This window comes from Triticum dicoccoides, chromosome 1A, assembly GCF_002162155.2.
Source record: "Triticum dicoccoides isolate Atlit2015 ecotype Zavitan chromosome 1A, WEW_v2.0, whole genome shotgun sequence".
Classification (NCBI taxonomy): Eukaryota; Viridiplantae; Streptophyta; class Magnoliopsida; order Poales; family Poaceae; genus Triticum; species Triticum dicoccoides.
The window spans coordinates 368,043,966-368,056,507 of record NC_041380.1 but is presented as its reverse complement, the minus strand read 5'-3'; the positions used below and the strand labels follow the sequence as shown (position 1 = coordinate 368,056,507).

General features: G+C 57.0%; 1 protein-coding gene across 1 annotated transcript in view; it reads left to right on the top strand.

Annotated features, from left to right (window-relative positions):
• The first annotated feature begins 10,013 nt into the window (after window positions 1–10,013).
• Window positions 10,014–12,542, top strand: part of LOC119273708 — a 3,394-nt gene continuing 865 nt past the window's right edge. Inside the window, exons 1-2 of the mRNA XM_037554787.1 lie at window positions 10,014–10,369; window positions 10,448–10,532. Coding sequence (XP_037410684.1) covers window positions 10,074–10,369; window positions 10,448–10,532 — 381 coding nt within the window. The 5' untranslated portion in view covers window positions 10,014–10,073. The remainder of the gene's footprint in view (window positions 10,370–10,447; window positions 10,533–12,542) is intronic.

The following is a 12,542-nucleotide window of genomic DNA, read 5'->3' as shown; positions in this document are numbered from 1 at the left end:
GCCTCTTGAGCCTCCATGATGCCCCTCATGAGGCGCTGGTACGTGGCAGCCGCGTTCGGCAAGCCGTAAGGCATGCGAACGTAGCTGTGGGGTGGGTCTTCGCAGCACCCCACTCGCGAGGGCCAGAGGCGCTCCAGAGAGGCGACTCGATTGAGCCCTTGTATGTCGATGCAGACGCGTAACCAACCATCCTCGCCTGGATGGGGAGCCACAGCTGGTAGGCGGCAGCCACCTTTCATGACTCTTGACTCCTGTAGCTCCTGAATGGCCTTGCTGACGAACTCCTGAGGGTCTGGCTCTCCTTGCCTTACTCCTTCTTGAGGGAAACATGCTTCGAAACACGCCTCCATGTGGTGCCCAAGCGCCTCCCTCGTGACCTTAGCCAGGTCGGTGGCCCTCCAGGGGAGAGCCCCCGAGCCCTGCCTGAGGAGGGCGCCGGGCGCGCTTTCCTATGCGATGGAAGGAGGTTCCCCATGGGCAGGCGCGGGCCCTGAGGGGCCTGCCTCCTGAGGGGCCGGGCCGGACGATGTCTTCTTCTTCTTGGGGGCGGTCTCGGGAAGCCTCCTGCTTCCGCGATCCGGGTCTTCCAGTGATGCGGCCTGGAAGGCTCGTTCCAGGGAACACACCGCGTCCTTCTCTTCACAGGGCACCGTGATGACTCCGCCACTTCCTGGCATCTTGAGGACGTTGTAGCTGTGGTGAGTTACGGCCATGAACTTGGCCAGCGCTGGGTACCCAAAGATGGCATTGTATGGCAGGCGAATGTGAGCGACGTCGAAGTCGATGAGCTCGGTGTGGTAGTTGTCGCGTGCCCCGAAGGTGACAGGGAGGCGGACCTGCCCAATTGGGAGAATGGAGCCGTCGGTGATTCCAGAGAAGGGCTTGGTTGGCTGAAGCTGGCTGTAGGGCACTTGGAGATTGTTGAATGTTTCCATGGACAGGATGTTGAGCCCTGCCCCGCCATCAATGAGGGTCTTGGTGACCACCACGTTGCTGATGATTGGGGAACAAAGCATCGGGAGGACTCCGGATGTAGCCGCACACTTGAGCTGATCTGCTGAGCTGAACGTGATGGCGCACGCCGACCACCTGAGACGGCGCGTGGCTTCAAGCCTGGGGAGGACTGCATTCACTCCATGGGCGAACTGCTTGAAGATGCGTTGAGAGGCTGGGGCCCGAGCCCCGCCCAGGATGCAGGCGATCGCGCACGGCTCCTACAAGCCCCCAGCCCCCTCGTCTTGGTGGCGGTCCTTGTTTCTCCTTGGTTGCGGCGGCAGCGGAGGGAGGCCTGCGTTGCCATGCGGGCGATCCTCGCGAGGTTGATCCCTCCAGTCTCCCTCGCGAGGCGGGTCTTGCCAGCAATCCTCGCGAGGTTGATCGCGCCACCCTTGCCGCGGGCCACGGTCTTCCCAGTGTCCTGCGTTCCTTCCTCCTCCTCGACCGTAGCCTCGGTCACCGTGGTCGGGGCGACGGCCGATCCTTCCTTCTCGCACGGCTCGGAGCTCTTGACATTCGTTGGTGTTGTGGGTGTGGAGGTCGTGGTACACACAGTACCGGCTGCCCTTGGAAGGTTCGGGCTGATCTCTTCCCCGCTTGATGTCTGGTTCTGCCGCGAGCACGGCAGCCCCCTTCCGCTTCACGTCCTTGGCCTTGGGCTTCTTCTCTTCTGGGTCTGCGGCAGGTAGCTCGAGGAGGGAGAGACGCCCTTCCTCAGCCTTGGCGCATTTGGTTGCCAAGTTGAACAGCTCCAAGGAAGTGCACAGGTCTTCATGCATCGCCAGCTCCTCCTTCATTTTGACACTGCGCACGCCGTCAGAGAAGGCTGAGATGATGGCCTCCTCAGTCACCTTAGGAATCTTGAGGCGTGCGTTGTTGAAGCGCTGGATGTACTTCTGCAGGGTCTCCCCGGGTTGTTGCTTGATGCGGCGCATGTCGCTCACGGCGGGTGGCCGGTCGCGAGTACCTTGGAAGTTGGCGATGAAGCGGGTGCGCATCTCGTCCGAGGAGGAGATCGTGCCTGGAGCCAGGTTCAGGAGCCAGGTGCGGGCCTCGTCCTTGAGCGCCATTGGAAACCAGTTCGCCATGACCTTCTCGTCTCCGTTGGCAGCTTCGATGCCCAGCTCATAGAGCTGGAGGAACTCCGCAGGGTCAGCCGTGCCGTCGTAACGAGGAGGCAGGTCCGGCTTGAACTTGCCGAGCCACGCGACGCTGCGCAGCTCGGTGGTGAAGGCACGGCAGCCTGCTGTGGCCACGGGAGGCCTTGGGTGATGGAGAGCTTGGTCTTGCATGTCCCCACGCGCTGCAGCTGGGTCTTGACGTGCGGGAGCAGGAGCATGGTCGCGACGTGCTGGAGCAGGGAGCGCCCGGGCAGCCTCTTGCGGGCGAGGGACTTCTTGGCAGCTCTGCTCTTGCCGCGCTAGCACCTGACGGAGCGGGTTTCGCCCAGGGGCCACGCGCCTTGGAGCCATGGCGCCTTCTTGTGGAGGAGGCGGCCGGGGCGCCGCCGGAGCTTCGTCGCCCGCGCGGGGCGGGGCGGGGTGCGGCGGAGCGGACAACGCAGGAGAGCCCCCTGCGACGCGGACGAGCTTGGCGACGCGGTCGAGCCATTCTTCATAGACGTCGTTGACGAGATGGTAGCGCAGGAGCTCGTTTGCCGCGATGAGCGCAGCTCGAGCCTCCACGGGTGCGCGGAGCGCGCAAGACGAGGAACCAGCTGGGGTGAGCGAGGGAGTAGCGGTGCGGCCGTCTTGCCGCACGGACGGATGCTGAGACGATGCTTGCTGCTCGTCCCCCGCCGGGCCGGTGGCGGCGTTGACGGCAGGTGACGGGAAACGGCGAGGACGCCCGCCGACAGGAGCCGTCTGGGCGACGCGGGAAGCGAGAGCGGCCCAGCGCTCGGCGCGGGCCTGACGAGCGTCGGACATGGGCGTGATGGTCGGAGGAGAACGGGGCGGTGGAAGACGAATTCCGGCGCACCCCTACCTGGCGCGCCAAATGTCGGATTTCGGGTTCCGGCAGACCCTTGAGGTTCGAACACTGGGGCGCACGCGGAGATTTCGCCTCCTACCTACCTGCACCCCTCCGCCTCACTAAGATCTAAGCTATGGAAAGAACAACACGAATGACACAGGGTTTATACTGGTTCGGGCCACCGTTGTGGTGTAATACCCTACTCCAGTGTGTGGTGTGGTGGATTACCTCTTGGGCTGATGGTGATGAACAATACAAGGAAGAACAGCCTCGCGAGGGTCTGCTCTTGGCCGGGGTGATGAACTGCTGGGAGGAGTTCAGTCTCCTCTCTCTCTCTCTCTCTGATTCTCTAACTCTTGATTCTCCCTCTCCCTGATTCTCGATCCCCCTCTCCCCTGGGGGTGGCTAGTCCTATTTATAGAGACCCTGGTCCTCTTCCCAAATATCAAGCGGGAAGGGAGCCAACAATGACGGGCTAATTTGAAGGGGGGCAGCTAGTACTAGCTATCCTGACAAAAGTAGTCTTCGCTTGCACAAAGCTCTGGTGGTGACGCCGTCTTGGGCTCCACGATGACCTCCGTCTTGTAGTCCTTCTGGTCTTGGTCTTGTTGCACCGAAATGGCAACCTTTGCCTGATGCCTCAGTACTCCGTGGCTGCGCTTGCTCCCTTTGCACCAAAGAGGAAAGGAGGACGCTGCGCGGGCTGGCACCCGCCTGGCACCTTTGGTCGTCATGGCTTGCGTCACGGGCACCTCATGAGGTACCCCGGCTTGATATCTCCGCCTCCTCGCGAGCCAGCCTGATGAGGCCGTGCCTGAGGAAGCTCCGCATCGTCCACCCCGCGAGGCTTGGCCCCTCGCGAGGGTCTTGGGTCTGTGTTGATGAAGATGGGCCGTGCTGGGCCCCCCTTTGAGCCACGTCGCAGGCCGCAGGCAGGCAAGTCTAGGGACCCCCGTCCCCAGAACGCCGACACTGCCGACCCAGAAGAGAAGAAGCCCAAGGCCAAGGACGTGAAGCGCAAGGGGGCTACCGTGCTTGCAGCGGAGCCAGACACCAAGCGAGGCAGGGATCAGCCTGAGTCGTCCAAGGGCAGCCGGTACTGCGTGTACCACAACCTCCACACCCACAACACCAACGAATGTCAAGAGCTCAGAGCCGTGAGAGATGGACGTGTCGGCCAACGCCCCGAGCGCAACGACAGGGGCTATGGCCGAGGAGGAGGAAGAGGTGGCGGACGATGGGAAGACCGTGGCCCTCGCCAAGGATGGCGTGACCGACCTCGCAAGGATCGCTGGCAGGACCAGCCTCGCGAGGGAGGCTGGAGAGATCAGCCTCGTGAGGATCGCCCGCACGGCAACGCAGGCCTTCCTCCTCTGCCGCCACCGCCAAGGAGGAACGAAGACCAACATCAAGACGAGGGAGCTGGAGGCTTCCAGGAGCCGCACGCAATCGCTTGCATCTTGGGTGGCGTGCAGGCCCCAGCCTCACAGCGCATCTTCAAGCAGTTTGCTCGCGAGGTGAATGCAGTCCTTCCCAAGCTTGAGGCCATGCGCCCTCTCAGGTGGTCTGCGTGCGCTATCACGTTCAGCTCAGTGGATCATCTCAAGTGCGCGGCAACGGCCGGAGTCCTCCCAATGCTTTGCTCCGTGGTCATCAGCAACGTGCAGGTCACCAGGACCCTCGTTGACGATGGAGCAGGACTCAATGTCCTGTCAGTCGAGACGTTCGACAATCTCCAAGTGCCGTACGATCAGCTTCAGCCGACCAAGCCCTTCTCAGGAGTCGCTGATGGTTCCACTGTTCCAATAGGGCAGGTTCATCTTCCAGTCACCTTCAGGCAGCGCAACAACTACCGCACCGAGCTCATCGACTTCGACGTCGCCCGCATCTGTCTACCATACAACGCCATCCTCGGGTACCCAGCCCTGGCCAAGTTCATGGCAGTGACTCATCATGGATACAATGTCCTCAAGATGCCAGGAAGCGATGGAGTCATCACCGTACCCTGTGAAGAAAGGGACGCAGTGTGTTCACTTGAGCGCGCATTCCAAGCCGCAGCAATCGAAGACCCGGACCACAGGAACAGAAGACTTCCCGAGGTGACCCTTAAGAAGAAGAAGGTTTCGCCTGGCCCAAGCCATAAGGAGGCAGGCGCCTCCGGAGGTGTTGCGTCAGGATCTGCGCCCAATCAGGGAGCGCCACCCTCTCTTGCATAGGAAGGCGCACCCGGCGCCCTCCTCAGGCAGGGCTCGGGGGCTCTTTCTTGGAGAGCCACCGACTTTGCCAAGGTCGCGAGGGAGGCTCTCGGGCACCACTTGGAGGGGTGCTTCCAGGCACGTTTCCCTCGGGAAGGTACAAGGCAAGGAAGACCAAACCCTCAGGAGTTCATCGCAAAAAACACCCAGGAGCTACAGGAGTCGAGAGTCATGCGCGGCAGCCGCCGCTTGCCCACCGTAGCCCCACATCCAGGCGAGGATGGTGGGCTGTGCGTCTGCGTTGACGTGCCAGGGTTCAACCGAGCCGCGTCTCAGGAGTGCCTCTGGACTTCACGCGTGGGGCGTTGCGAGGGTCCACCTCACAGTTACGTTCGCATGTCTTTCGGCCTGCCGAACGCGGTCGCCACTCATTAGCGCCTGCTGAGGAGCATTCTGGAGGCCCAGGAGGGCAGGCATTGTGTGGTCCTGGCGGAGATGGAGATGGCCCTCGAAGGCCCACCTACGCCTCTGGAGCCTCTCGAGGCTCCTGGGCCTGGGGGCTCGTGAGGGTCGACGTCATCATCGCGCATCGCCCACTTCTTCAACATCACTTCATCTTCAACGGCACCAGGTGACATCTTTCTATGTTCCATTTTTAGCTGGGAGTGCCCACAGGGTCGCATCATTCCCAGGTCGCGTGGGTCCGTCCCTGCGGCATGTATCCGTTTTGCTTATACTCTTTACTTACCTTGTTGGGGGCTTCCCTCGGGCTACATCAACCCTGAGCTGCTCGGGCCTGGCCCAACGGTGTTTGCTTTTTCCGCGTCTACTTAAAATGATTTTCCTCCTGTGTGCTTAACATACCCGACCTAATCGCCTGCTCGATTGACGCCTACCTATGGAGCCGCTCGCTCTGGCACGGCATTTGCGCATGGGTCCGTCCCTGCAACGCCGATAAATCTGAGTGGTCGAGCTTTGGTCGCGGCAGCCCCGCAAGGCACCACCTCACCAGGCCCTCAGTGCCCCAATCACTTCCCCGGAGCGACCAAAGGTTGGCTGGCAACCGTAACAACAGGTCTTATTTCTCTTCATGATTGGTGTGCAGGACCTACTCTAGGAGCAACGCTGGGGACGTCGCGAGCTGCCTCTCCCTCTCTCTGGCACGGACCGCTTGAATGTTAAAAGGGGGACGCCTGAGCATCGCGACTCATGGGCTCCTACTGGCTCTCCAACCCTCACCCCCTGGCCTTGACCCACGGCATCGCGACCTATAATACCAGCGGCGGCTGAGCTCGCTCGACGGCCGGGACCTAAGGACGTAGAGAATTAAGGAAAGTGCGGGGAGTGGGAAGAAGCTCGTGAGGACCTAACCCAGTAGTGCCTCAGCTGCCACCACTCGGGCCGGGTGCTTCGTCGAGGAACTACACCAAACTCAAGAGATAAGTTACGCCCTTACAGGAGTTGGACCAACACAGCGCAAAACCCTCGCCCAGTGCGGTTCTGTCACGACGATGTTGCCTTCCTTTCTCACCCAGTGAGGGCTGCTTGAGCGCTAAAGGGGACCTCCCGAGCATCGCGACTCGGGGGCTCTTACCGGACCTCGGGCCGCTCACCTCCTGGCCTTGACCACGGCATCATGACCTAGCATATCAGTGACGGCTGAAGCCTGCCTGGGGACTGGGACCTGTCAGCGTAGAGCGCCACGTCCTCGTGAGGATAGAAAGGGGGAGCCGAGCCGAGACAGGAGAAGCACCTCGCATTGATTCATATTAAGACATAATGTTCGCAAAAGACATGGCAGACGCCTTACATACCCCCATGGGGTGTTGCTTCGATTCCTCGCAGGCAAAAAAAGTACTAATCCTAAGGAACGCTAATCACCCGCACCTCCGCAAGGGACGCCATCGTCAACAGTGGGCTGCCCAACATCGGCGCCAACCCCATCCAGATCAGTGGCGTCGGCGGATGGACGCAGCTGCCCCGCTCCGAGCACGGCGTGAGCTCGGGGGCTCGTAGCTGTCGTCGCTCGTCTCCGGAGTCACGAGGAGCTCGGGGGAGCCGCTGCATTCCCCGGCTCCTCCGCTGCTGCCTGAAGAGCTGTTGGAGGACCGATGGGCGGGCCAAGTCCTCACCAGTTCGTTGCCCCTGCCGCTTTCCCTGGGGCAGCACTCCAGACGGCGTCCTTCAGCATCGAAGACCTTGAAGAACATCAGGGAGGCACCGTCGTATTCAAGATGAATTACGAGGGCACCTACCGTCCGGCAGACCCGGGCGATTTCGCCCAGCCCCGGGTCATGAAGACCTTGCCCGGAGCGACGACCGCGACCTCCGCGGTCGCAAGGGTACTGCAGTCAGCGTGCTACAGCCAGAGCTCCAGAGCCTCGCTCGGCGGCATCTCGAAGGCGAGGGAAGGAGGAAGGCGAATCCAAGAGCTTGGAGGCATGGCGGCGTGGAGCACGAGCTCGCGAGAGGAGCGCTCGGCGTGGACTCCAGGAGGAACGACGCGCACCACCGTGCCTCACCGGTGTCGACGGCGGCACCGTCGATGTCGCTCGACGCCTTCTCCCCCAGGACCCACAACACGGGCGTACAAGGGTAGCGGAAACCCAGGCGGTGGCCGCTCGTACCAGGGCCTCGATGCCTCCTGCTGAGCATCCTCATCTCGGTGGCAGAGGACCAGCCGCTTCTTCGGCGAAAGTGGGTCAGGACCCTCTCGGGGGGCCTTTCCCTTCTCTTCTGCAGAAAACCGGCGGATTGGTGCCATTGGCGTAAGGAGGAGCAAGAACAAGTAAGAAGAAGGAAAGGAGCAGCAGGAAGGGATGGACTGAAGGGGCTCGCGCAGCCCCGTACTTATAGCCAGAGGAGGCCAACCACCGAGCACCACGATCGCAGGTAATCATGACCGGTTTCTCTGCATGCAGGGACTTGTCAAGTCATGTGGTCGCTGAGGCGTCGTGGGGAAGCACATACGCCCACGTCCAATCAATCGCCACGCGGCGCCCAAGGCCGCAGGCTGTTGGGGCCCGCGGCGCTTCACGCTCGCCCCTTCGCTCCCCTGCTAGGCCAAGCCCGGGCGCGCCTTGGGCCCGGGGGCTACTGTCGGCGTTCTGGGAATGGGGGTCCCCAGACTTGCCTGCATGCGGCCTACGGCGTGGCTCAAGTGGGGGCCCAGCGCGGCCCATCTTCATCAGCTCAAGCTCAAGACCATCGCGAGGGGCCAAGCCTCGCGGGGCGGACGACAGTAAGCTTCCTCAAAGGCAGCCTCATTAGGCAGGCTCGCGAGGAGGCGAAGAGATCAAGGCAGGGGTACCTCGCGAGGAGCCCGTGACGCAAGTCATGACGATCGAGACCAGGCGGGCGTCGGCCTGTGCAGTGTCCTTGTTTCCCCTTTGGTGCAAAGGGGGCAAGCACAGACCAGGGCATCGGGCAAAGGTTACCATTCTGGTGCAACGAGACCAAGACCAGCAGAGCGGCAGGACGGAGGTCACCGTGGAGCCCAAGACGGCGTCATCACCAGTGCTTTTGGTAGCCGAAGACCACCTTTGGTCAGGATAACTTGTACTAGATGTTCCCCTTCAAAATGGACAATTGTTGGCGCCCTTCCCGCTCATTATTTGGGGAGAGGCCCAGGGCTTCTATAAACAGAGCTAGCCACCACAGAGTAGAAGAAGGGGAAAAAGGAAGAAAAGGAGAAGGGAGGACATCTAGAGATCTGATAGAGCCCTAGCAGAGAGAGAGAGAGAGAGGCGACTGAACTCACCCAAGCAGTTCATCGCACCAGCTCAAGAACACCTCTCGCGAGGCTGTTCTTCCTTTGTACGGTTCATCGTCAGCCCCTGAGGCAATCCACCATACCACACACTGAAGTAGGGTATTACACCACAACGGTGGCTCGAACCAGTATAAACCTCGTGTCTCTTGTGTTGTTCGTTGTTTCCAGCTTAAATCACGTGAGGAGATTGGACGTAGATCGGTAGGGGAGAGATCTCCGCGCGCACCCTAGTGTTCGAACCTCAAGGGTCTGACGGAACCCGAAATCCGACAGATACACCGGACAAATTTTAGAAACACGGAAAAAAGATTGAAATTATGAACTTTCTTGAAAATACAAACAACTTTTTATATTGCACAATTTTGAAAACATGGAAAAAATTGGAATTTCCATTTTTTTAAAACATGAACAAATTTCGAAATCAGAACATTTTTAGAAAATTGGGAACAATTTTTGAAATGTGAATAAAATTTGAAATTTTGGAATTTTTTTTGATTTTTTAAAAAGGAACATTTTTAAATTGTAAACAAAAATGCTGAAACTATGAACATCGTTTTAAAATTCTGAACAAAATTTTACAACAAGAATTTTTTTGAAATTCTGATTGATATTTGAAATTTTCGAAAAAACTTGAAAAGAAAAGTACACTTTGAAGAGAAAACATGAAAAAATAAACGAAAAAGAAAGAATAAAGAACTGAAAAGAAAGAAAAAGAAAAAAGAACAGAAAAAGAAACAGAAAATAAAAAACGAAAAACCCAGTAGAAGAAAGAAAAACAGAAAAACCAGGTTCTGGGAACCATCTAGAAGGTTCCCTTTTTTTTTGAGTTGAATCTAGAAGGTTCCCAAAACCGGTTGACTCGTGGTCACGCTTTAAGGGGGCCGGCCCAGATCCCTCGCTCCCTGTGTGTGGCAGATGCGTTGCGTCAACAATTCGACGCAAGGAGCGGCGAATAGGAAGTTTCAACGATTGTGTTGTTAAGTAAAACACGAGTGGTGTGAAATGGGCTGGGCTGGAGTAGTAGGCGCCAGCTTGGGCTGGGCTATCTTCTCAGGACGCTCCATGACAGATGAGGGAGAGAAGCAAACTGAAACCCTAGCTGCTTGCTGAGGCCCGCCACGCAACAACACGGCACGATGCGGCGGTGGTGCTGCTCCTCCGCCGGCGGCCTCGCCCGCCGTTTCCTCTCCTCCCCCACCGTCGTCCATGCCCGCCCGCCCGTGTCCTCCCTCCCCTTCCGCCGCGACCACTCCCACACCCACGCGCCTCTGCCCATCATGGGCTCGCTGTTCCACTCCGCGGCAGCCGCTGCGATCGTCCGGCCTCCGGTGATGGCGATGCAGGTGCGCCACTACGCCATCAAGGGCAGGTCCCGCGCGCCGACCACGCCCACCATCTCCAAAGTCAAGAAATACAAGATGAAGGCCCCCTCGTAGGTTCCCAACTCACCCTCCCTTCACCGCCAGTGTATTGCCTGCATTTCTGAATCTCACGGTGGTGTGCGTGTCAGCTCCATGAAGTTCCGCTTCAGAACGATGAAGGACGGCCAGATCCGCAGGTGGAGGGCCGGCAAGCGCCACAACGCACACCAAAAGGTGCGATGCTCTTCGTCTGCTAGTTGCAGCCCCTTTTCCACAACGTACTCACGTTTTGCTTAAATTGCTCTAGGTCCATGTATTTCTAATTGATGACGGTACCAAACTATGCCTTTCAATCTTACAAATGCTAGCCTGCTGTGGCGCCGCAATCCTTCCCACACATTCGAATTAGTACTGTCATATAGATGCATCAATATAGTTAAAAAAGGCACGCCTAGGCTCTAGGTGATAGCAAAATGCCTAGCACATAATTGCGCTTAATGTGTGCATAATTGTGCTCAAGCGTGTACTTTGGTCACAAAAGCACAAGGCGGTGGCAAAACACACAACTATTTTAAAAAAACTTTTGTGCATCATGTCTCTCAAATCACAAGCATATGACGGATAACAGCTGCTTTTCTTTCCACAGTTGCTCCTGATCTATCTATACCAAAGTATAGTTGCCACCAAGGGACCATCTTAGTAAATACGGAGTAGTAGCAAATGCTAGCCTGCTGTGGCGCATACGGCGATCCTTCCCACACTTTCGAATTACTACTGCTGTATAGATGCATCATGTCTCTCAAATCACAGAATGGAAGCATACGATGGATACTCTGCTCGCCTTTCAACGATTGCTCCGGATCTATCTATACCAAGTGTAGTTGTCACCGAGGTCAAGGGCAAATTATCTAGTTGATCATCTTAGTAAATAGCAGTAGTTCTTCATTCCTGTATAACTTAGCAACTACAGCATCTGTTGATCTTTCCAGTAAAGTTACTTAAAAGCTACACTTTATCTTATACTATTTCGACATAGTCAATCGTAAAATTCAGCAAACCTTTTTCAAAGGAAAAAAGAATGTCAATAAAATGTGAGATAAGTCTGTTTAACACCCTAAAGTATCAGCTTTGGACCATTTCCCTCCTAAGGGCCTCTTTGATTAACATGAATTCAAAATGCAGGAACGAGAAAAATACAGGAAAAACAAAGAATTGTAAAAAGAGGTTGGAGTGGATGCTAGATTTCCTGTGGAACGTAGTACAAATGATTTCTTAGGAAAAATTCCTATAGGATCTATTCCTACAAATCAAACGACCAACTTAGGAAAAATTCCCAAGGGTTATAATCCTCCAAAAGTCCTATGAATTTCTTTTCTAGCAACGGAGCCCTAATCTATTTTTTGGTACATCTAGCCCCTTGACCTAATTAAAGTATTAAACTGGGTAATTACCCTCCCAACCATGATTTATCAGCTGGTTTAGTGGATTAGGCACCGGTTTGGCAGATTAGACATCGTTTGATCTGGTCAATGAAGTCAGTTGACGCACTGTGTGACCAGTTTGTTTGGGCTGCATCTGACTTGGCCGATGCTGACCAGGGCCGCCTTAGCCTGAAGTACTCCCGCATTAACTCGAGGAGGCACTGGCTAGACTTCCACGCGACGGTGTGCCATGCATCCCTGTGTCGGACACTAGGTTGCAATCACCAGTCCTCGAGTGTCATGCGTTTTGTGTGTTTTCGGCTGGCAACTATAATCGATCAGCTTGATCGTTTTGCTAGCTAGCTTCGGCCATTGGCGACCATTAGATGTCCTGAACAAATCAGTCAGCCACTGTGTGCCAGCTGCGTATGTACACATCTCGTCAGCTCTGATTGGTTTTTGTTGCTGGAAGTACCCGGTGCTATCGGGGCTGTGCCAACATAGGCTGCCGCAAAAGACGAGTTAGTCTAGCTTTAAGCCGTCCGACAATGTCCTTGACGGGCAGCCACAGAGTGCCTTGTCAAGGTCAATGCGGAGGTCTTGGAGAGTCTCCCTCGTGACAACTGATAGGGGTCCATCGACGAGGCTGTACTCGGTGAAGCATGAGATCACCTCCCTCCGGCGGACGTAGGGCTGTGCGAGTGCCAGCGGTGGCATCCGTATCACATCGATTATGGTTTTCAATGATGATGAGCTAAGCCAGTGTCTAATTACCTAAACTGGCCGATAAATCATGGTTAGAGGTATAATTACCCGGTTTTAT